Source organism: Manduca sexta, chromosome 20 (genome assembly GCF_014839805.1).
Source record: "Manduca sexta isolate Smith_Timp_Sample1 chromosome 20, JHU_Msex_v1.0, whole genome shotgun sequence".
NCBI classification, from domain to species: Eukaryota; Metazoa; Arthropoda; class Insecta; order Lepidoptera; family Sphingidae; genus Manduca; species Manduca sexta.
In genome coordinates, this window is record NC_051134.1 from 13,523,365 (window position 1) to 13,549,145 (window position 25,781).

Here is a 25,781-nt window from a genome sequence, read left to right on the forward strand (position 1 = left end):
CGGATATTAATTTAGAATATTTTTTTCTAGATTGCCCACCCCTAAAATCTGGCTTAGGTGCCCTAGCATCAAACAGAGATACAGCCTTTGGAACAGTTATAACATTCTCTTGTCCGATTGGACAAGAATTCGCTACAGGAAAATCCCGTATTACGACCAAATGTTTAGCTGGAGGAAAATGGTCCACAACTTACATACCTAGCTGTCAAGGTAATAAAAAAGTTTCTTTATAATTCTTAAGATTTATGTCGGTGTAATATTCCACAGAGATATAACATATTTTATTTTGCAGAGGTTTATTGTGGTCCCGTTCCGCAAATCGACAATGGATTCTCAATTGGTTCCACTAACGTTACTTATCGAGGTGTCGCCACATATCAATGTTATGCCGGTTTCGCTTTCCCAACCGGACAGCCTATAGAAAGAATATCTTGCTTATCTGACGGACGCTGGGAAAGAACACCAACGTGTTTAGGTAAGATTATAATGGTCATATTGATGTGATTTATTGTAACCTTTGCACCCATTTATTTGCTAATTATTATAATTTGTCTGACATTAATTTTGCATATTTGATTTCAACAGCATCACAGTGCGTGGCATTGCCCGATGTCCCACATGCAAATGTCACTATTCTTAATGGCGGAGGTCGAAGCTACGGTACTATCGTGCGTTACGAGTGTGAGCCTGGCTACGTTAGGTCAGGTCAACCAGTACTTCTTTGTATGAGCAACGGTACGTGGTCTGGAGATGTTCCAACGTGTTCGAAGGCACTATGTCCAAAGTTCCCGGAAATCAAAAATGGATTTATCGTTGACCAAACACGAGTCTACATGTACGGCGATGAAGCACGTGTTCAATGCTTCAAGGGTATGTTTTAGCACACTTGTTTTAAAATTATGGTTATATTTAAATTTTGAGATTTCATGACGAATCGCAATGCTTTTAGGTTACAAACTTAACGGACCAAGTGTATTGAAGTGCGGACCAAACCAAGAATTCGACCCGGCACCGACTTGCGAAGATATCAATGAATGTGTCAGCAGTCAGTGTGACTCATCCTCTACCGAATGTAAAAATACACCTGGAGGTTTCTTTTGCCCTTGCCGGTCTGGTTTCGCACCAAGCTTAGACTGCAGGCCTGTTGGTGATTTGGGACTTATCAATGGAGCAATACCAGACGAGTCTATTACAACATCTGTACCAGAGTCTGGATATTCCAAAGGGGTAAGGATTATGGGTTCTCTACGTATATAGTATGAATATATATTAGTTGTTACTCTATTTACATTATTCATTTAAATTATCTTTATAGATGGTACGCCTTAACAATGGAGGTGGTTGGTGCGGCAATAATTTGGAAGCCGGAGCGAACTGGGTCTTGGTTGACTTAAGAGCACCAACAATAATCAGGGGATTCAGAACAATGAGCGTTATGCGCGCTGACGGCAACATTGCATTCACATCTGCTATAAGAATACAGTATACTAATGACCTGACGGATGTATTCAAAGATTACACGAACCCTGATGGTACCGCTGTTGAATTCCGTATTTTAGAACCTACACTATCTGTTCTTAACTTACCGATGGCAATTGAAGCTCAGTACGTCAAATTCAAGATACAAGATTATGTAGGAGCACCTTGTCTTAAATTGGAAATTATGGGTTGCGCACGATTGGACTGTTTAGATATCAACGAGTGCAGTGAAAACAACGGTGGTTGCGATCAAAAATGTATAAACACGTAAGTAAATGTAACTTTATATTTTAATTCTTACTGTTATCATGACGCGTTAATGAATTTTCTTTTTAACAGAGCTGGAAACTTCTCATGCTCGTGTAACCTTGGATTCGAACTTTACTCGACAAATGGAACTGCTGGTTTCTCTATCGAAACTTCAGAAACAGGTGAAAGAGACGGTGACACATATCAACGAAACAAGTCTTGTGTTCCAATTATGTGCCCGCCTCTTGCACCCCCGGAAAATGGACAGCTTCTTTCAACGAAGAAAACATACCACTTTGGAGATGTTGTCCAATTCCAATGCGACTTCGGATATGTTATGTCTGGATTCTCTTCACTGCAGTGTACTTCAAGTGGTACTTGGAATGGAACTGCACCTGAATGTCAATGTAAGTTTAAGGAAAGCCGTGTTCATTATGCAAAACACATTTAAGTGTACTATTTACTATAAAAAAAGTGTAATTCATATAATTATTAAATTTATTATTATAATTTATAGATGCTCGATGTGTGACATTGTCTGATGACAAAAACGACGGGTTGAAGATTATAAGAGAAGACCCAGAAAGCGTGCTGGTACCATACAGGGAGAATGTAACGATAACTTGCGCTTCGTCTGGAAGACAACTAAGAAATACCATCACATCATCATTCAGACAATGTGTCTATGATCCTAAACCAGTAAATATCTTCATTAATAGCAATTTTTGTAAAATATTTTACTTCTCATAATTTGAAACTAATCACATTGTTTTATTTTCAGGGTCTTCCTGACTATTGGCTATCTGGTGCTCAACCGCAATGTCCAAGAAAAGATTGTGGTGTTCCAATGCCAACACCAGGAGCTGAATATGGCCAATACCTTGACACCAGATATCAGAGTTCTTTCTTCTTCGGATGCCAGAACACTTTCAAACTCGCGGGACAAACCAGCAAACATGATAACGTAGTCAGATGTCAAGCAAACGGTATTTGGGACTTCGGTGATTTGCGATGCGAAGGACCTGTATGTGATGACCCAGGTAGACCAGCTGATGGATATCAGATCGCAAGAAGCTATGAACAAGGCTCCGAAGTATTATTTGGCTGTTCGAGACCGGGATATATTTTGATCAATCCTAGACCTATTACTTGTATACGTGAGCCCGAATGTAAAGTAATCAAACCCCTTGGTCTGGCTTCGGGTAGAATACCTGACTCTGCAATCAACGCCACCTCGGAGAGACCTAATTATGAAGCACGAAACATCCGTCTCAATTCAGTAACGGGATGGTGCGGCAAACAAGAAGCGTTCACTTACGTCAGCGTCGACTTAGGAAGAGTATATAGAGTCAAAGCAATTCTTGTGAAGGGTGTCGTAACTTCCGACATCGTCGGTCGTCCAACGGAAATAAGATTCTTCTACAAACAAGCGGAAAGTGAAAATTACGTCGTTTATTTCCCTAACTTCAATTTAACAATGCGAGACCCCGGAAACTACGGTGAATTAGCCATGATAACTTTGCCTAAGTATGTACAAGCAAGATTTGTCATTTTGGGTATTGTCAGTTTCATGGACAATGCTTGTCTCAAATTTGAAGTAATGGGTTGTGAAGAACCTAAAACAGATCCACTATTAGGATACGATTACGGATATTCGCCTTGTGTTGGTAAGTTTTTTTGTATAACACAAAAAATATTATTAGTATGTAGTATTTTTTTACTACTAAGACATGAATTTAATTAATATTTTCTTTTTTCAGATAATGAACCGCCTGTATTCCAAAATTGTCCTCAACAGCCGATTATAGTACAAACTGACGTTAATGGCGGATTGCTTCCAGTGAACTTCACAGAACCAACTGCTACTGATAACTCTGGCGCAATTGCTAGATTAGAAGTAACACCTCAGCACTTCAAAACACCTATTCAAGTTTTCCATAATATGGTTGTAAGATACGTAGCTTTCGACTTTGATGGAAACGTAGCAATTTGTGAAGTTAATATAACTATACCCGACTACACTCCGCCAAAACTTAGCTGTCCACAGAGCTATGTTATTGAATTAGTAGACAAACAAGATAGCTATGCTGTCAACTTCAATGATACTAGAAGAAGAATAAATGCATCTGATGCATCTGGAGAAGTCTTCTTGAAGTTCATCCCAGAACGGGCTGTAATACCTATCCGTGGATATGAGAACGTAACCGTAATTGCCTCAGACAAGTACGGCAATAAGGCCCAGTGTAATTTCCAAGTATCGGTTCAAGCTACACCGTGTGTTGACTGGGAATTAATGCCACCAGCGAATGGTGCTTTGAATTGCCTCCCTGGAGACAGAGGAATACAGTGTATCGCTACTTGCGGTCCTGGTTTTAGGTTTACTGATGGAGAACCAGTAAAAACATTTGTTTGTGAAACGAAACGCGCATGGGTACCTACAGCTGTTGTACCGGACTGCGTTTCTGAAAGTAATTATAAATAAATAAATATCTTTATAAAGGTGCTTCACGTATCTATACTTCAAATATTAATTAACTTTCATTTTATTTTCAGACACCCAACAAGCCGCTTATCACGTTGTCCCGAGCGTTCAATACAGAGCTCTTGGAGCAGTTTCGAACGCTTGTTTGCCACAATATAAAGATCTGCTAGCTCAATACGACAACATCCTGAATGAAAGGCTGTCTCAACGTTGTTCGGCTGTTAATGTCAACATGAATGTCACCTTTGTCAAAGCAATGCCGAGCTTACTGGACGAAAACGTGGTGAAAATGGACTTTGTGTTAGCTATCACGCCAGCTATAAAACAAACAAAACTATATGAACTATGTGGTTCAACACTCAATCTTATATTCGACTTATCTGTGCCATACGCTAGTGCTTTAATTGAGCCGGTACTTAACGTATCCTCAATCGGAAATCAATGTCCTCCTCTGAGAGCAATAAGAAGTTCCATCACAAGTGGATTCACTTGTAGTGTAGGCGAGGTATTGAATATGGATACAAACGACGTTCCTAGATGTTGTACGTATTAATATATTATATTTTCTCTTTTGGTATAAATACTCTCAAAACAGTGAATTAATAAATCCTTAAATATTTCAGTGCACTGTCCTGCTGGAACATTCGCTGGAGAAAGCCAAAAATCTTGTACGATGTGTCCTCGAGGTTACTTCCAAAATCAAGCCCGTCAAGGTTCATGTCTGAAATGCCCATCAGGGACGTTTACCAGAGAAGAAGGTTCCAAAGATATTTCAGATTGCATACCAGTCTGCGGTTATGGTACATACTCTCCCACTGGATTGGTTCCTTGTTTAGAATGTCCACGCAACAGTTACACAGGCGAACCACCAGTCGGAGGCTTTAAGGATTGCCAGGCCTGTCCAGTCAATACGTTCACCTACCAACCAGCAGCCTCAGGCAGAGATAAGTGTAGAGCTAAGTGCGCTACTGGAACATATTCGCCAACCGGACTTGCCCCATGTTCTCAATGCCCGAGGAACTTCTATCAAAACTTAGTTGGGCAAACATTATGTATGGAGTGTCCAACAAATATGAAGACTGTTGTTACCGGAGCTTCTGGATTAGAAGAATGTCTACCAGTAGAATGTTCAAACAGCGCATGCCAACACGGGGGTCTTTGCGTGCCTAAAGGGCATGGTGTCCAATGTTACTGCCCCGCAGGATTTTCGGGACGTAGATGTGAAATAGACATTGACGAGTGCGCTAGCCAACCATGCTACAATGGTGGTACTTGTACGGACTTACCACAAGGATATAGGTGCGCATGTCCAACAGGATATGGTGGAATTAACTGTCAAGAAGAAAGGACCGACTGTAGAAACGACACGTGCCCTGAAAGAGCAATGTGTAAAGATGAACCTGGCTTCGACAATTATACGTGTTTGTGTAGATCAGGTTACACTGGTGTTGACTGCGACATCACGGTAAGTGCAATAAAAAATTAAATTTGTAATACGTGTGCATGATAATATCAAATGCCTTTTAATATGTTTTATCAATTTCAGATTGATCCTTGCTCCGCTAATGGAAACCCTTGCGCTAACGGTGCTAGCTGCATCGCTTTACAACAAGGCCGTTATAAGTGCGAATGTCTGCCAGGATGGGAAGGCCAGCTTTGTGAAATCAATACCGACGATTGTATAGAGAAACCGTGTCTTCTTGGCGCTGCCTGTACTGATCTAGTCAATGACTTTAGTTGTGCTTGTCCAGCAGGCTTCACAGGAAAACGTTGTCACGAAAAAATAGACCTCTGCTCGAACGAACCATGCAAACATGGAATTTGTGTAGATAAGCTCTTCATACACCAATGCATTTGTGATCCTGGATGGTCTGGTCCATCATGCGACATTAATATTAATGAGTGCGTAATTTCACCTTGTGAAAACGGCGGACAATGTATTGATGGCATTGACGACTTCAATTGTATTTGTGAAGCAGGATATACCGGAAAGAGATGTCAACACACAATCGATGATTGCTTATCAAACCCATGCCAGAACGGTGCTAGTTGTATTGACCAATTAGAAGGATTCATTTGTAAATGCAGACCTGGATTTGTAGGTTTACAATGTGAAACGGCTATAGACGAATGTTTGAACGAGCCATGTAATCCAATTGGCACAGAGCGCTGTATCGATTTAGATAATAAATTCCAATGCGTCTGTCATGAAGGTTTTACGGGTGAAATGTGTGAAACCAATATCGATGACTGTGCTTCGGATCCTTGTTTCAATGGAGGTTCCTGCAAAGATGAAATAGGCGGATATAAATGTGCTTGCCAACCTGGATGGACCGGTAAACGTTGTGAAAGAGACATTGGCAATTGTCAAAACCAACCTTGTCAGAACCACGCTAATTGTATCGACTTATTCCAAGATTACTTCTGCGTGTAAGTAATTTATTTTCTCGTATTTTTGACTAAATGTTAATACTTATCAGTCATTATGATTTATTTTATTGTTTTATCTACAATTTACAGGTGCCCAAGTGGAACTGATGGCAAACAATGTGAAACAGCCCCTGAAAGATGTATTGGCAGTCCGTGCATGCATGGTGGAAAGTGTCAAGACTTTGGTTCTGGGCTTAACTGCACATGTTCTAATGACTATACCGGCATTGGATGCCAATATGAATTCGACGCATGTGAAGCTGGCCTCTGCCAGAACGGTGCTACGTGTGTTGATGAAGGTGAAGGTTATACGTGCATATGTGCCCCTGGCTTCAAAGGAAAGAACTGTGATGAGGATATAATTGACTGCAAAGAAAACTCGTGCCCACCTTCCGCAACATGCATTGATCTACCTGGACGATTCTACTGCCAATGTCCATTTAATCTTACGGGCGATGATTGTAGAAAGAGTAAGTGTTTTCATCTCGATAATCGATATTTTTATTGATGGAGCAAAGTACTAGCTAAATGTGCTATTTCCTTCCAGCAATAAGTGTGGATTATGACCTATACTTCAGTGACCCGTTACGTTCAAGTGCTGCTCAAGTTGTACCATTCGATACGGGATCTTCAGACAGTTTGACAGTAGCGATGTGGGTCCAATACACACAACAAGACGAAGGCGGTGTATTCTTTACCGCTTACAGCGTTAGGTAACTACCGTTTAATTTAGAATACCATAAATGCAACAATTATCAGTTTTCATTCCGCTTTTAACCGGTGCATCATTTTACAGTAACTCCCACATTGCGCTTAACAGAAGACAAGTTATACAAGCTCATTCTAACGGCGTTCAAGTTTCACTGTTCCCGGAACTGCAGGATGTGTATCTAAGTTTCGGAGAATACGCTACGGTAAATGACGGACAATGGCATCACGTCGCTTTAGTCTGGGACGGCAGCAACGGAGGAGAACTAACTCTTATCACGGAAGGTTTGATTGCAAGCAAAATTGAAGGATACGGCAGCGGACGAACACTACCGAAATAGTAAGTATTTATAATATGAATAGCATTTAATAACATTCAGTTGTCGGGTATACTCCAATATATATTTTTTCAAATATCCACGTCTATAACCAATGTTCTCTATTTTAGTGTTTGGGTCACACTTGGTAAACCTCAATCAGACAATCCTAAAGCTTATACAGAAGCAGGTTTCCAAGGACACTTAACTAAAGTGCAAATATGGAACCGAGCTCTGGACGTTACAAATGAAATTCAAAAGCAAGTCCGTGACTGTAGAACTGAACCAGTTTTGTACAATGCCTTGGTACTCACATGGGCTGGATATGAAGACGTCGTCGGAGGAGTTGAGAGAATAGTACCATCACATTGTGGCCAGAGAGTATGTCCAAACGGTTATTCTGGCGCTAAATGTCAACAATTACAAGTAGACAAAGAGCCGCCACACGTAGACCGTTGTCCTGGTGATTTATGGGTAATTGCGAAGAACGGTTCATCTATCGTCAGTTGGGATGCACCTGTATTTAGTGACAATGTTGGAGTCGCTAGGGTGATGGAGAAATCTGGACATAAGCCCGGTGAAAACCTTGCCTGGGGAGCATATGATATTGCCTACATTGCATACGATGCTGCCGGCAACGCCGCTACCTGCACCTTCAAAGTTACCGTTTTGTGTATGTTTGAATATACAATATAATATATTAATTTATTACAACTAAGACCTAGCTTATTAATAAATATTTTTTTAATTTTAGCTGAATTCTGCCCACCATTACCGGATCCACTCGGAGGTTATCAATCCTGCCGCGACTGGGGTGCAGGCGGTCAATTCAAAGTGTGCGAAATAGCTTGTCGGGACGGTCTTCGCTTCTCGCAGCAGGTCCCACCATTCTACACCTGCGGTGCCGAAGGATTCTGGCGCCCAACGTCCGATCCAAATCTACCACTTGTATACCCAGCATGTTCACGTAAGAACTTAATCCTCTAAGCTCTACCTAATTTTATAAGGGATATCAAATATTAATAATATTTTTGTCAATTACAGCGGCTTCACCAGCTCAGCGCGTTTTCAAGATTTCGATGTTGTTCCCAAGTTCTGTGCTCTGTAATGACGCAGGACAAGCCGTACTTCGCCAGAAAGTTCGCAGCGCTATTAACCAACTGAACAGGGATTGGAACTTCTGCTCCTACGCTGTCGATGGTAATTTTAATTATAAGTTTGAATTTAGTAAACGAAAGATTACGTATATTTTTCTAAGTGTAATGATTTAATTAACTATTTCAACAGGTACCCGCGAGTGCAAAGAATTAGATATCAACGTGAAATGCGATCACCGTGCAAACTCCCGCCAAACAAGACAAGTGTCTTCTCCGCCCACAATACAAACTGAGGATACTTACGTTCTAGATGCCATCATACCCGTCGAAGAGTAAGTAATGCTATTTATTTCACTACACTTCATTAGTACATAATGAGGAGATTGGAAGCGTAAGTCCAATTATATTCAAGCAAGTAGAGACAAAAGGTGTCGGCATAGCACAATTATTGCGCAGAAACAAACTTTCTGTAGAATACAAAAGCATGCCTCACTAAACTATGGCAGCTATGCGTCTTTCACAGTGTTATTGTTCTCTTGTAATTATGCTGAGGCAGAAACGTGGTATAACAGGCGCTGATGTAACCATAGAAAACCAGATTGCACTTCCCACATAAATCACAAGTCTTATACTCTATACAGCACTATTAGTCTTAAATATAGAGCATGATCTATCACAATTGCATGTATTTTATCTGGCACTTAGGACACGAAGCAGTAGGGAGGGCCGTCAAGTGGGCGATACGTACAGCGTCGAGATAGCGTTCCCGGCCATCAAGTAAGTTATCAGGCGTCAGCACTTAGCACAATGTAGTGTAAAAATTGCTTTAATTTATAAAATAAATATTCATGCTCAGTAATTTTTTTGCTACAACGTCGATATTTATTTGTTTTTAGCGACCCAGTGATCCACAGCGGCAACAACGAAAGGGCAACTGTGCAAAGATTGCTGGAGAAACTAATTCTCGAAGACGAACAATTCGACGTTCGAAACATTCTGCCGAACACTGTTCCTGATCCGGCTAGCCTGTCGTTAGTTTCCGACTATGCTTGTCCGATGGGACAGGTCGTTATGGCGCCTGATTGTGGTAAGTTTTTGTAAAACCAAAAGATTATACAAGCAAGTCGCTCGCATGATGGTAACTGCCATCGTTGCTGTAATACAATACCACAATGAAAAATTAATTACAATATAATAATACCACCCATACTATGAATTATAAATAAAAGTCCCATTAATTATTTCGTAATTTTGTAAAACTTAAAAAAAAATACGCACCCTCAAAAAACTCGTGTATGACATCACTGAATCATTATCCTGAAATGTAGTACCAAAAGCGCTTTGTTATCACTAGTTATATTAAAGAACTTGATCTCGAATACTTTTAGCAAACAAAGGATCGATGGAGAATTTCCACACTTTGTTTGTAACGGTGTTCCGAACTTTCGTAATAATTTTCAACTTTTTGCGATTATTTATAAGCTTAAATATCTATTTTGACTGGAGTAATTCCTCGGACGTACTCAGAAATAAATACAACGGCAGTATTTATTTAGACTGACTCACAAACGAAAAACCTACGACGTGGGGAATTTTTTTTTTATCGTCGATTAAAAATTGAATCCTTTATTCATATATTTTGTATCTTAACCTTTTTATTGTTACCTACCAGCCTAGATTCTAGATGTGTTCAAATAAAATTTCAGTTGCCTGCGCGGTGGGCACATTCCTGGACGCTGCCAGTGACTCCTGCCAGCCGTGTCCGTTGGGAAGCTATCAATCAGAAGCTGGACAACTTCAATGCTCACCATGTCCAGCGATTGCCGGACAGCCTGGGGTGACCCAAACCACAGGGGCACGAAGCGCCGCCGATTGCAAAGGTTTTTAAAATTTCTACTCATAAACAATAAACACTTTACTCCCCATATGTTTATAGAACAATAAAAACTTGATGCATTTTTCCAATAGTCTTTTTATTTACCTAAAGAATAACCTGTTCACCAACTGGTATTTAAAAGTCGTCACAGAAATTTATTTATTCGCCGACATTTGCGGGTGATCTCATCATAGACACTAGACGATATTGTAACATTTGTCACCAGGTCACAAGGTTAGTGTTAAAATTCCACTTGATTACAGAACGATGCGCTGCGGGTAAATATTACGATGCCGAAGCGGAACTATGTCGGCCATGCGGGCACGGCTCATACCAACCGCGCGAGGGTGCATTCTCTTGCATTGCTTGCCCGAGAGGACAGACTACCCGCGCTACAGAAGCAGTCTCGGCCGCTGAATGCAGAGACGACTGTCCATCAGGCATGTATTAGAATTTTGGAAATAATGTATATAATTCTAATAATAAATCTTTATTTAATTCCATACAACATATGATAAATTCTGATTATTAAATAGAATGAATAACATTAATTTGGAACTTTTAGCATTGATGAAAAGATTTAACTAATTTTCGTTTTATTATTTTGTCGCAACTTGTATGGACCCCATTCGGGTAAAAGCCTCATTCACATGTACCATTCATTTATTTAGGAGGTATGCTTAAAAAAGTTCTACAACGAATGCTTTATTTAGGAAAATTGTTTAGTTCAAAATTTTATAATAATGAAGTTTTTAATGTATTGTTGGATCATCAGGTGAACAACTGAGTAGTGATGGTGGTTGCGAGCCGTGTCCTCGTGGTACTTGGAGGGCGAACGGTGCCGGAGCTGCGTGCATGCCTTGTCCACCTGGTACCACTACCCCACAAACCGGCGCGTCATCAGCTGATCAATGCTCTTTGCCTGTCTGCAGACCTGGTAAGTCTGTTATACTCAACAAAATATTTAAAAAGTAAATTTGGAATAACCAAGTTAATACTTTATTTTTGTTAATAAATACCTGAAATATATATATTAAAGAATGCAGAGTTAATTGCCAAGATAGGTTTGAAAGACAGTGAATATGACGTTTATCACGAAAGATAATATCGTTAATATTAATACTATAAATAAAAAGGAAATAAATAAACACATTTTCATCAACCCTACCAAACACAATATAATAAAATTATCAAACATTTTAAGATTGGGTATATATTTAGAAACTCCTTTACAAACTTTTCCAATCGTCTTCATTACAGGTTCCTACCTCAACGTCACACTTAACACCTGTATCCAATGCCGAAAGGGTACATATCAGTCCGAAGCTCAACAAACAGTGTGCGTGCCTTGTCCCATCAATACCAGTACTAGGGAACCAGGAGCGGTAAGTCAAACCTTCCTCCTTAGTTTGTTAGCGTAGGTGAGGTAATTTTTAATAGGGAATTGTTCCAGCAAGTTCTGGAATAACTTGTATCATCTTCTAAGATAATTATAAATGAGAAACAGCTCGTGTCATGCCGCAAAATATACATTTTATCATCACTGAACAAAATATCCTCTCTCTATCTATCTCTTTGCCGTCTGAGGAAACATACATGAATGTAATGCGTAGACTTTATCAAGCCTTTCATATTTCTCAATGTTTCCGTAAAGTGGGAAGCAAACATCATCTCGAGTGTCGCTCAACATTCAAGTGCAAGCCAAATTGTTTAATCTCTGATATTACATTCTCGAGTGGAGATTTTGTTTGCGTACTTTCCAAGTTCGGTATTTTTCGTAAACATTGTACTTAACAACAATAAAACAGACATAATAATAAACGAGTATTATTTATATGTGAAAGTTTTTTTTCGATTTAACTCTTGCAAAGTAAAATATTTAAGAAGATGTTTGCAGTTATATATAAATTATTGTCATCATATTAATTATTATACTTTAGAAAATAACATAGTCATAATGTATAATAAATATTGCCAATTATAGTTACTTAATACCGCAAATGTAGACGTAAAATAATAAACCTATGCAATAAATAACTTAAATTATAATACATTTCAGGCATCGGAAGCAGAATGTACAAATCCATGCGACATGAGCGGTCCGGAGATGCACTGCGACGTCAATGCGTATTGCCTCTTGATACACGACACTAGCGAGTTCAAATGTCAATGCAAGCCAGGCTTTAACGGCACAGGAAAAGTTTGTATAGGTAAGATAGCTGGCTTCTGTATATTTTGTACCTGTCTAATCTTTTACAAGAGTATTTGAAACCATAACAAATAAATTCCATTATCTATAATTTAAATCATCTATGTACTTATCACACATTCCATTTCCAAATTCACATCGTAAAAAGAAGACATGAACGGTCTGCTACTGACGTACATTTAAATTACAATTAAACGTGTGTTACAGACGTGTGCCTGAACTACTGCGACAATGGCGGCGAGTGCGTGAAGGACGCGCGCGGCGAGCCGTCCTGCCGCTGCACCGGCTCTTTCACCGGCCGCCATTGTCGCGACAAGAGCGAGTTCGCGTACATTGCTAGCGGCGTCGCTGGAGGGGTCATCTTCATTATATTCCTCGTGCTGCTTGTCTGGATGATCTGTGCTAGGTGAGTATTGTTTAGCGCCATCTGTTAGGTTGTGACAGAACTATTACGAATGTTGGTTTGATATGTTAGTAACATTCTTCGTTCAAACACAAACTCTGAAAAATCATACCATATTATTGTTATCAAACAAACAAATAACTTCACTATAATATTTTCATAAGGTTATTTAAGCAACGGTAAGTATAGAGTTCTTTGCTTCGGAGTCCTCAATGTCGACAACTCAATTCTTATATTCCCTTTCTCATACAGGTCAACAAAGAGGAAAGAACCAAAGAAGACACTAACTCCAGCAATCGACCAAAACGGATCACAAGTGAACTTCTATTACGGAGCGCACACACCTTACGCGGAGTCGATAGCGCCATCTCACCACTCGACCTACGCACATTACTACGACGACGAGGAAGATGGGTGGGAAATGCCAAATTTCTACAACGAAACCTACATGAAAGAGAGTCTACATAATGGTATGAACGGCAAGATGAACAGTTTAGCGCGGTCAAACGCTAGCATATACGGGACGAAGGAAGACTTGTATGACAGATTGAAAAGACACGCGTACCCGGGTAAGAAAGGTCAGTATTTTTTAAGTAGCACTTAGTTTGGTGCACGCTTTTTTATTTATCACGGCTTACTCACTACTCAAACACACACATCTCTGACTTTTCTAAGATTATCTATATTCTTTATGAATTATCGCTTGCTTTAACGGTGAAGAAAAACATCGTGAGGAAACCTGCATACCTGAGAAGTTCTCTATGGGAATTTTGATGGTGTGTGAAGTCTACTAGTCAGTATATAATACAGGGCAGATATTATTATATTATTATTATTTTACTCACTACCGCTTATAGTTACAGTATATAGAGTTGCATTAATTGTTGAGTTAAGTACTAATTACTTCCCAAATCAATATTGTATCTGCATTATTATGCCTACAAAACATTTCTTCAAACTCAATACAAAAACAATCTTTACTTGTATAAATCAATTGTAATCTGTATCTAGTAATTTGTTATGTATATTGCTTGTAGTTGATGTTATGCTATTTGTTTAACTGGGTCACATTAAAGCTATCAGTCCAACCAAACATGTTTGGTTAGCGCAATTGAAAAAACATCTTACACATTATCACGAAATACGAACATGTAACAATGCCTCATTATTTTATTACAGATAAGAGTGACAGTGACAGCGAAGGTCAGTAATCGAGGAGGACTGCGCGTGGCGTATTCTGGTCAATCTTAATAATCATTAGTATCAATTCTCGGTATACATAATCCAAAGCGAAAATGGGTAAAACTACAGTACCCATAATATGACAGTTTCAGAAACTTATTATTGTCTATACTGAATTATAATAAAAATAGAAGACTTTTATCGACCGAGGGTTTGTAGAGTTTTGTAATCTGTTAGCTTTATTCTTTTTAGGTTTAATACTTGAATTGCGTATTAACACATTCACTGTGTAACGGCCCACCAAATAAATAATAATTTAACACAATGCAGGGCTAAATTCTTTAACAAAACAGTAGTAGAAAATAACAAATTAAAAACAATGTCAACAGCTGATAAGAAAACAGTAACGCATCATAATCTTGAGAAAACAATGCTGAATGCAACCTAATGATCAAAATACTTTTATGTAAGAGTATACTTTACAATCACTATATTAAAATACGTCACAACTAGAGGTGATGAAGCAAGAATATAACTTGTTTGTGAAAGGAGAAAAGCCGTGCAAACATCGTAAAACAGTGAATGTGTTGATGTCCCAAAATAATACGAACAAAATGCTCAAGTATATTTTTAAGGCGTACACTGCCATATCAGAAATCCGGACTTACGGAAACGAACAATTTCTATTGAATTGTACTTACATTCCAGACATAAACCGTGTAAATATAATTAAAATGCTTTGTATATTTATATACGAGGTGTTTGTATTAGTCGTTAAAATGTTATTCGTAGGTTATTATAGAGAAATTATTACCGATTAATACCAACACCAATTATTAGATTTAGGGCAGTTTACGTTTTGTATAATAAACTGAACTGTATTATTAAAGTGCGTATGTGTAAATGTGTATGTGATTCCAAATGGTGTATAGAATGTTTTTATATTATAGAAATGAATTAATTCATGTATTATATCCAGTACATTTTGTATTAATATGTAAGTTAAGTTTCGCATAATAATTTATGACACATATCTTGTTAACATTAGATATATCGGGTATATGACTTAACAAAATACGTTTGAGAATATTATACCAAACATGTTGACTGGGATTTAAGAATTATGGAGGTGGATAAAACGATTTCAATACTCATTGAGTGGGCAATATTCCATCACAATCTACCACAATAGTGATAACGTTAACAGTAATATTCTTTACAAAATTTATTAAAATAAATTTTAATACAATGTAATAAAGGTATTTTTATTTTCTATTTATGTCCTTTTAATTAAAATGTGTATAATTATACACATTAAACGTTTCAAAATAATTATCCATAACTAATGATAAAATATATCCATGTCTTCATGACTACATATTATTCTCAGAATATATTAATATAAACATGTATACTGAGCTTATATATTCAGAATCAAAACGTAACAATTAACTTCTGACAATATAATCACGATCTGTTTATTTCAGTATTTAGTCTGCTATCAAGTAATTCGCTTCTTTCATTACGTCAGAGCTCTACGTAGGTCGGCGCGTGACTAAAATTATCAATTATAGTTAAAACAAACAATTGTTATGGTTTGATGTAAAAACAATTTTAAGATGAAGCAAATAATATCTGATGTTTCAGAATAGACCATTTTGTATCTATCTATATTAATATTATACAGAGGAAAAGTTTGTGTGTTTTTAGGATTTTAGGGGCTCATCTCTGGAACTACTGAACCTATTTTTTTTAAATACTTTCATTAATAGGAAACCACATTACTCCCGATTACTATAGGCTAGGTTTTATCCCGGGAAAAAAAATCGGGAGGAACCGCGGGCAAAAGCTAATTACTAATATAATAGACTATGAAATGTTCGTTTAGGCTTAATCTATATACAAAATGACTTTCTCCGAGCAGTCGGATTAAAACCATTTACCGCTATCAATGAATAAAAATCACAATCTGAAACTTACGTCGTTCCCACATAATTATTTAATCAACGCAACACACTCTCAAGTTACAAACATGTTGGCGATTAGGCGTAATTTTTACGATTGACGTCAATCCCATGTGGTATTCAGATCAAAACAGTGAGTGACATACTTATATTATAAATAATTCTAATTCTCTCACTCATTCCTCCACTTCAAGCTTAACAAAACAAAAAGAGCGATAATCTTGAAGCTAAAAACCAAGAAGCATGTTTTAAATACCTCATCGATTATTTTCCAGAAATATCCTTAGCAACAACATTAAGTAAATAAAATTATCAAACATCTGCAATAGCGTTATCGGTGTAATCTGAACGCGAAATATCACGTGTTGAAGCTAAATAATATAAAATACATGTCCTCTTGAAAGCTAAATATATTGAGGGAAAATAATATTTTATGAACACAATAATAGTTTGATAATGTTTCATAATATAATATCTTTGTTTATACGTAGATACTAACAGGTAAAATAAATATAAAATAGATAATACACTCGAAAACATGTTGCGATAAATACTACACATCTTACTTTATAAAGTAAGTCATTACATTTAATAAATAGTAACTAGAAATACTGATTTTAGTGTAATAAAAAGAATAATTACTAAAATATAGTAAATAAATATATTTTCGTCACAAAAAAAACGAACCATACAACAGTATAAAAATACAATTTATTTCGAAATATAATGAAGAGCACAGCCTAAAATTACAAGAGTAATTAGAATGTTATACAATATGTTATTTATATAATATTTTTATAATTACCTAATTAGTTCGCATGTTTCTTATAGAAGTCTTTCATGTAATCGGCGAGGGCTTCCACTTCTTCTAGTGTAACAGCATTGTAAGTTGACGCGCGGATACCGCCAACATCCCTGGAAAAGTGGAAATTAAACATTATTCTAGCAGAAAGAAATATTAGGGTATACCATTTCAAGCAGATTACGTAACGCATTCATAAGGCCTTGATTCAATTTGTAAGACAGAGTTTTTTCAACCATTTACGTACCGTTTGATTCCCTAGTCAAAAGAAAAGTTTTCTGAACTATTAGAAAAATTGTTAATCGCTATCGCATCATGGGTCGAAAGAAGCACTTTGGAATCATAATAATAATTCATGCTATCTATCTCTGTAAGGCCATAAGCTTAACGGTATTTCACAATATTATGAAGTATTGTGTAAATTTTCGACATAGTAGATACGAAATTTATGACTATGTTTATATTGTCTATCGCCCAAGTCATCTAAAACCTGTATCTGTACTTCATTAAAGCCGTTATGACTTGAGGTCATTAACTAAATAATGAAATATCAAACAAGAGCCGATAAACGAAGTTAAAACATTATTTTTAATCTTAGCCTAGATCGTAGGTATTTAAATTTATTTCTAAATAAAATTTGAAAATTCAATTAAAACAATAGTTGTATGGGTTTGACCACTGTACTGCGGTTCCATATTCGAATCCAGGATCGGGCACTGACATTTGAGTTTTTCTGCTCAGTATCAGCACAGAGTCTGCAATTTGTGTGAGATGTGGCCTAATACATCATATACAGAACCTTCTTTGGAAGAACTGGGTTCCTTGAATGCACCTCTGCCTACCCTTCAAGGAAAAAGGCATGATGTGGTTTGTGAGTATATTGTATTGTCTTAGCGAGCACGTAAACATTAAAAATTCCTTAAAATATGGAAACGAGTAGCTACCTCAAGCCATTTTTCTGTATTAGAAATAGGTATATATTCAGGTTGGAATGTTTCCCATACAATTTGACAGGTGGCATAAATTGATATTCATCAATGTCGGCCGCGTAAGTCCTATTACAGATTTTTTGATATTTCTTATACTTTAGGGTTTATTATAAATAACATATCATCGACTGTATTGTTGGGTATTAGAAATCATTTCAGAATGAAAGTAGAACGCGTGTCGCAGTGGGTCAATGATCTTTAGATAACGCTATGCAATAGATAACACACAAAGAAAACGACATTGAGTGCATTGAAGGAATAACCTCTTCAATAATTCAACACTCATCATTCAATGAAAGAATGACTTGTGTTATTTTGTCTCAGTCCATTGAAATTATTAAAAACATGTTTTTTTTTTACGAAGTTATACTTTACAAGTTACAACCGCAACCATAAACAATAACTAAACTATAATGTAACAATAATGTTACATTATTATCATGTAAGGACGTCTTTTTAATTTTGCTAAGGCTGTATTTGTTGTTACCGTAAGCGATAAAACTTCACAAGCCATTGCACATAAAGCGACGCAAAATCCTTTAGAATGTCATTCGCAGTAATCAATTTAGACACAATGTCCAAGACTTAACATATTGCATGGAAACAAATAATGCTATATGCAATAAAATTATACAGATAAGTGCATATTAGCCAAGATATGGAGACAAGACACATAAATATGATTAGGAACGCTTAAGCTGGCTCACAAATTCAATCCTCGATATCAAATTGATTTCAATAAATATACAAAGATATAAAAAGATTTATAAAAAAAATTCAAACTTCGAAGTGTTTGCAATAAGTATTATTTATGATCTACCATTAATGATATAAAAATAGTGACAATTCATAACGAATATCGGCCCAGAATAGAATACAATACAGGATATATTACAGAATATACATTATAGTAGTTACGTATATAACAGTAACTAAGAACATGCAATATACTGGACGTCATAATACGTAAAATCTCATGTCACAAGAAATAGGATAGGATCAGAATATAGAATAGGAATTGGTATTCCACTGTGCTCGCCATCCTGTGACAATGTACTGTCTGGTGACAACACTTTATAATTCAAGGTGTTGGATGGTGTTTCTACTGTTTATAGGCGGTCGTATCGCTTACATCAGGTGAACGGCAAGCTCGTCCCGGAATTCAAAGCAATGAAAAAAAAAGTTAGGTACCTGTGTCCTTTTAATTGTATGAGTCCCAAAGCCTCGGCGCCTTTTAGGAACTCTTTTTCTAACGCCTCATTCCCTGGAGATCCAATCCTGAACGGAATGTTCATTTTGCTCCTGACATTCTTGGCTACTGGTGCGTAGTAGAATCCATTTGACTCCTCAATAATATTGTAGATTAACGAAGCTTTTTTGGTGGCACGTGATGCCATTTCGTCAAGACCTCCTTGCCTTTCGATCCATTGTAACACACGTCCCATGATGTAAATGCTGAAATATTAATTAAGGACTTTATCACACATATCTTAGTTTTCTAGTACACTCAATGTGCCTTTATTTCTAGATTGACCCTAGTGAGGCACATTGAAATGATTTGCTTCGAGTATGAGCTATTTTAAATTAGAATGCTTATTCTCTTCTTTATGTCATACTATTCTACCAATATTATTTAATTATTCTGAACTTTTGTAAAGTTTAGACATTTACAACAAATTAACGCGTAAATCGTCAAATGGATATGCATAAAATAAGCTATACAGGCAGACCAAGTTCTGGATAATATATTAGAAGATACTTTACCCAGGAACTTAGCATCGAGCTATATTCCCGAGTAAAATTGTATTAAAAAGTGTTATAAACATTTCCTTGTATCATATTATTTCTTTCTTAGTAATAGAATATACGACGTTAACAAATAAAATAAATCGTATAAATAAAAACAAGTCGTGTTAAGGAAAAATAATTATAAGCTTGCTATGACTGGATGATATTAATAAAATGAAACAGTTTAATGTCTTTTTTATCCGGCCACGTAAAGGTGACCCCACTACACCTATGGGTAAGTACAGTGGGGTCCAATAGAATGTCGACTGACGAGCGATGATTACCCTCGACAGTGGACTCAATATGCTGGTCTGTTGGAAAGAGATATACACAGGCTGACCCCGAAACGCGACACAATTACGTGGCGGATATAAAATATATCCTACCACCAGCAAGATTAATGCAAAATTCACACTAATTTATTTATTAAGCAAATTATATTCACCAAAGAATTTATACTTTAACTAGTCTATCCTAAAAGATGAGAAAGATGTTTAGAAACATTTTTGTACATTATGATACGTCATACGACACTTTATCATCTCCTTATATATCACTGTGTTACTTAATGTCTCGTCGTTGGCTGATATAAAGCAGTCCATACGAGTTTTAAAGATATTTAATTCTATTAAAGTTGTGGTGGCATTTCCGATAAAATGTAGACATGTTCTTTTTTACTTTTAATTTCATATACCTACTCACCTCGCGAATCAATCTTACTAATAATATAAATGCGGGTGTTTGTATAAATGTTTGGATATTTAAATGTTTTAAAAAATAAATAAGAAACCGCGAAAATAGACATTCGGATACACGATGTCCTGGATTAACTATTATAGGTTACTCTTTAACTCGGTACTTGGCTCTCGTAAATAATATTTGATATTTTAAAACAGATTTTCAAAGATACCGCTGATTACGCTATGAGTCGTTACAATAATATAGGATTTTTTGTTACAAGAAAACCTTTTCACGCAGGCGTAGCCACGACCAATACCTACTATGATAACATTTTTCAAAACATTACTAGACTTGTTTATCAACTAAATGTCGACTGACGAAACGAGCATGTTATGTTATTTTCTTAATTAACTATTATAAGCGTCAAATATAACCTTGTACAGCGGCAACTAGTAACACCACCCAGAATTTTAAATTACAGTACTCTATATGTCAGTAAAGTATGCTTGTCGTTTATAATTCTTGTTGTTACACTGATTATAATATGGAACATAAGAGTCCTTGCATGACTTCATACCCAGCACATAAAAAAGAAGCTCGAGTAACTATATTCAGTCATTTTATAAACTAACAATGCATTATAAATCAATACTATACCAGTAAAGTACTCCGATAATTAAGGAATTATATAGGATTTTATATGAAATGGATCATGTTTATCAGTAATACTTACGCAAACATAGGTGGAGTGTTTTGGATTGAGTTCGCTTTGAAATTAGCAGTCCAGTCAAGTAGTGAAGGACAAATCGGTAATGCTTGATTCAACAGATCTTCTCTAACAATGACTAAGGCAACTCCAGAAGTTCCAATGTTTTTCTGGGCACCAGCATAGATCACTCCAAACTGCAAAGAAGAATTTTAGGAGTTAATTGGTCTTATCTTAAAAACAAAAGACATGACAAAAACTACTGATAAGAAGTTGTATGTTTTTTATTTCAGTCATGAAATTTTTTGTCTCTGACGACAATTGATGAAACATTGAATTTGGTATTCATTTTAATAATTACCTTTGATACATCAACTTTCTTGGACATAATGTTAGATGACATATCAGCTACCAAAGGTACACCTTTTGTGTCGGGAATGAAGTCAAATTCCACACCTGAAAAAATACTATCATTCAATATCTATGCTTCATTTACCTTTAACCTGGAATATCTGCTCTACATCTCTACGTTAAATCAATTGTCTTCCTTCTTAAACTCGGATATAGCAACATAATTACCATGAATAGTTTCATTTGTGCAGATGTGTACGTAAGAAGCATTAGGATCCAAATTCCATGTAGACTGATCAGGGATGTCGACGTAGCGGTCAGTTGGAGGCAAAACCAGATTCACTTTACCATACTTCTTTGCTTCCTTTGCTGCTTTGGCTGACCAGGCACCTACAAATTCGATTAGCATATTTAAACAAGTAGGTACAGAATAAACTGCGGTGATTTAAAATTAAAGAAATGTTTTATGTATGTAGTTTAGAATTTAATGTCCACTTTTACAAATCGTTTTAAAGGTTCAAATGTTAATGTCGCGATGAATCTACTTACGCGATGTCATAAAGTGCTACTAAATGTACGATTGTATTAAACAATGTAAGATAATCAAATTATTCCAAAATAGCTTTAATACGGCGATTCCTTTGTCCTTATTTTTTGTGATCAAAATAACAGTTGATGACCTCCCACAATCAGTAGGATACCTATGAGATATCGGTTGGGTACCTATCTGGCTCAATACCAGATTTCGGGTTTTCCTCGTATAGGAAGGATAAGAGTATTATAAATAAAGGTTCTGTAAAGATCGTCGATAAAATATTTAAGCCGCGGCTCACGACGCCCCATGGTGATATACAAAACTTGTTTGCGACGAATATATTTTGCGGTTTTGACACCTTATGATACCGACATCCAACCTTATTCTTTTATGCGAGTTATTAAAAATATAAATATGTCTCTTACAATGTTTCGTAAACAAATAGAAGCCTACTTCAAAAACCGTCTTATTCCATGTGTATATGTGAATTTAGAAACAAATACTTAAACCATGAAAATATAACATTCGTTTGGTTACTATTTATCAAGTTTCCATTCAAATAAATTATGTATACGTAATATAATTTATAATAAAAATAATTACCAGTAACAACGTAATCTGCAGTTCCAGTTCTAGAGATTAGATTTAGAGGCACCGCTGCAAACTCGCCGAGGCCTCCGCCAGCCAAAAATATTACCTTATAATTAGCAGGAACATCTCTAAAAGAGTTAATTTTGTAGTTTCAGCAAAAAGGAAAATAATAAGTACCTATATATTAGTTATGCTATTATGATTATATAGATTACGTCTCTGCCTACCTTTGAAAAGGGAAAAATCGTGGTGGTATGTATGTAAGAAATAGACCCAATAATACCCAACGAAAAAACACCATTGAAAAAGTCACAGGAAAGCATAAAACGTCGTAGACGACATATTTATTCCAGTTAATTTGATTGAAAAACTAAACTACTGAACTGATTTTGATAAAAAAAAATCTATAGGACTAATGTGAAAGTATATTCTTTCAAATGAAAAAAAAAACAAATTGGTTAATAAATGAGTTCTGGCGTAACAAGCCAAAAAAATACACGACGAATTTAGAATTTTCTCCTTTTTAAAAATCAGTTAAAAAAGATAAAGTACAAAACAAACTATATTTACAACACTGTAATAGTACAATTAGATTTCATTACACCTTCGTATTATTTGCATCATGCTCTTATCAACTAGGAGTAGATAAAGTTGGATCTCAATGCCCGTACTATATTATTATAAAGTTAAAAAACAATATATTTATAACTAACAACAAATCCTACCTAGGCGTAACAGTCGTTAAAGTGTTCAATCTTAGTGAATAGCCAATAATATTATGCAAATAAATTATGTATTGAGTAGTGAATTACCATGAACTAAATAAACAGACTGGGCAGAGAACCTAATATATAATAAGACGTAATCGGCAGCTATTCAATATTTGTAAGTATAAGTATTAAAATAATAAATGTTCAAATAATGTCTTGTGTACATATTTTTTTTAAAATGTAAATATATTTTTTTAATTTCAATAATAATAAAATGTAACTTAATGATAACAAACGGTTGGTACTTACAATAGCCTTCTCACAACTTCTTGAATTTCAACATTCAAGTTCATGTAAGTCGCAGTTCGATGACTTGTTTCCAATAAACTTATTCCGGAATTTTCGAAGTTTGTTAACTCATTCTTTATTATTTCATACACCTGAGGACAGAGTTCGATTATTATATTTAAACGTTATACCAGTGGTGTAACTACAGTGTGGCATGACGAAAAAATGGTCCCCAGGATCAGGGGCCCTAAAATTTTGAAAAAATGGACCTAAAATAAAAAAATAGTCATCGAAAACAGTCGATATAAAGGCACTGATTATTGATATTCAAAAGGACCCCGTTCGATTAATATGCGACGAGCCCTTCGCGGTGTAATTACGCCAGAGCGTTAAACAATTTGAATCGAACCAAAAAACAAGAATACAAAATAATAAACGGATTGCTTTCAAAATGTCACTTTACATTACGTTCCGTTAATTCAAAGGACGTAGACTGTCAACCGTAAGTAACTAGGTTCAATTTCCAATTCAAAAAGTGGGAAAACTTGCTACAACTCTCCGGTCTTTCGGGGATTCAGACATTATAACATTATAGGTTATAATTATTGTTAATCATCAGTAGGATTACATTTTATTTCTTAAAATTGAATCACGAAATAGTTTGCTAATGGAATGACAATAAAAAAATTATGCAACTTAAGTATAAAATTTATTCATACGAAACATTGTCCGCGAGTACACTGTGAGCCGGTGACAATAATGAATATGACCTACAAAATGATGCATTCAATAAAAATAAAGAATGAACTCACTTCTTCCGGCAATTTTGCTGGCCCAGCACCGAAATTGAAAACCTTCGCCATTTTAAATTTAAAAAACAAGTTTTGTCGAGCGACACAAACGTTCTCTCTGAGTGCTCGGTACTGTCTGCCGATGTGCCTAATGATTGGTGGTCGGGTTATCGCCCTGCCTTTAAATTGTGGACTGACGAGTACTGACTGGTTCGAACGTCGCCGTATGTTCTGCAGAACTAACACCAATGCCTACATAGGATTTATATCATGTTTGTATTTGCGCACGATCGCGATCTCGCGCCACCGCAACATTTTTTTTATTATTTCGTATCAGAATTGTCCAATACGTAATGATAAGATAAATTATTATTAATAAATATTAATTCATTAAAAACAAGTCGAGCGACGTACAAATAATGAGCCCCATGACATCATACATAAGGAACAATAGATACAGAAGTAATATGAATACAATTAAGTACAATTTCAATTTATACAGAGTAGACACACTCGTCACATAACACGAAATTACGAACTGTACCACCAAGGCTCTATAACATATTCTAATATGGATACATTGGTTGATTTCTTTTCATAATAATAATGAAGCAACAAGTTGCCCCATGTTACTTCGAATTCATACCATGAAAATAGTCCCGTGACAGATAGGTGTAACAGTATATACTACTATTTACCAATTTATGTACAAATCGTAATCCTACCTTGACCCTTTTCTTTGAAATGTGTTCTTAGGGCACGCTCACACATAATATGATTTGCTATCATACTCTACCTTCATCGACATCAATCGGCATGTGAAAGTATTGGAACTAAATAAAAGTATAAATATTAGATTGTTCATTACAACATATATAATAAATAAGTATGAATTACTTTTCTTATACTGTAGCTATCATGCGTCTCTTCATGGATTTTGCGAAAATGGCTCTACAGATTTTACAATGTTGTTTAAAGAAAGTATTTTTTAAAGCTTTGTCTTCTTCAATCTTCCAGTACACAACTCTAATGTAGGGTCACTGCAACGTACTACTTTATCAAATATGTTGTTGAAAGGATTCAGGTGAATTATTCCAAGCGCCGCGCCGTCTGTTGCGTTAGCTTTCTCTTTGGGTCAATTTGAACCCGACTC

General features: G+C 36.2%; 2 protein-coding genes across 3 annotated transcripts in view; one reads left to right on the forward strand and one right to left on the reverse strand.

Moving 5' to 3' along the window:
* Positions 1-15,686, forward strand: part of LOC115456418 — a 344,631-nt gene extending 328,945 nt beyond the window's left edge. Inside the window, exons 7-35 of one of the 2 annotated variants that reach the window (XM_030185471.2) lie at positions 31-210; positions 293-475; positions 586-870; positions 950-1,227; positions 1,316-1,746; positions 1,819-2,135; positions 2,246-2,427; positions 2,510-3,395; positions 3,489-4,196; positions 4,282-4,752; positions 4,834-5,675; positions 5,757-6,640; positions 6,731-7,110; positions 7,188-7,353; positions 7,437-7,688; positions 7,797-8,338; positions 8,420-8,632; positions 8,710-8,865; positions 8,953-9,094; positions 9,468-9,539; positions 9,659-9,849; positions 10,469-10,642; positions 10,902-11,078; positions 11,414-11,575; positions 11,899-12,023; positions 12,698-12,848; positions 13,055-13,253; positions 13,503-13,828; positions 14,430-15,686. In XM_030185471.2, coding sequence (XP_030041331.1) covers positions 31-210; positions 293-475; positions 586-870; positions 950-1,227; positions 1,316-1,746; positions 1,819-2,135; positions 2,246-2,427; positions 2,510-3,395; positions 3,489-4,196; positions 4,282-4,752; positions 4,834-5,675; positions 5,757-6,640; positions 6,731-7,110; positions 7,188-7,353; positions 7,437-7,688; positions 7,797-8,338; positions 8,420-8,632; positions 8,710-8,865; positions 8,953-9,094; positions 9,468-9,539; positions 9,659-9,849; positions 10,469-10,642; positions 10,902-11,078; positions 11,414-11,575; positions 11,899-12,023; positions 12,698-12,848; positions 13,055-13,253; positions 13,503-13,828; positions 14,430-14,461 — 9,107 coding nt within the window. In that variant the 3' untranslated portion in view covers positions 14,462-15,686. The remainder of the gene's footprint in view (positions 1-30; positions 211-292; positions 476-585; positions 871-949; positions 1,228-1,315; positions 1,747-1,818; positions 2,136-2,245; positions 2,428-2,509; positions 3,396-3,488; positions 4,197-4,281; positions 4,753-4,833; positions 5,676-5,756; positions 6,641-6,730; positions 7,111-7,187; positions 7,354-7,436; positions 7,689-7,796; positions 8,339-8,419; positions 8,633-8,709; positions 8,866-8,952; positions 9,095-9,467; positions 9,540-9,658; positions 9,850-10,468; positions 10,643-10,901; positions 11,079-11,413; positions 11,576-11,898; positions 12,024-12,697; positions 12,849-13,054; positions 13,254-13,502; positions 13,829-14,429) is intronic. The other variant, XM_037440583.1, reaches the window with a different exon arrangement.
* A 1,399-nt stretch (positions 15,687-17,085) lies between these two features.
* LOC115456419 (probable phosphoserine aminotransferase) lies at positions 17,086-24,884 on the reverse strand. The gene is made up of 8 exons (XM_030185474.1): positions 24,650-24,884; positions 23,859-23,989; positions 22,852-22,967; positions 21,942-22,103; positions 21,724-21,818; positions 21,390-21,559; positions 19,379-19,642; positions 17,086-17,311 (listed from the first exon to the last, which is right to left on the reverse strand). Exons 1-8 carry the CDS (start codon positions 24,698-24,700, stop codon positions 17,206-17,208), a joined length of 1,095 nt encoding a protein of 364 aa, XP_030041334.1. The 5' UTR covers positions 24,701-24,884; the 3' UTR covers positions 17,086-17,205.
* Between the last annotated feature and the right edge of the window lie 897 nt (positions 24,885-25,781).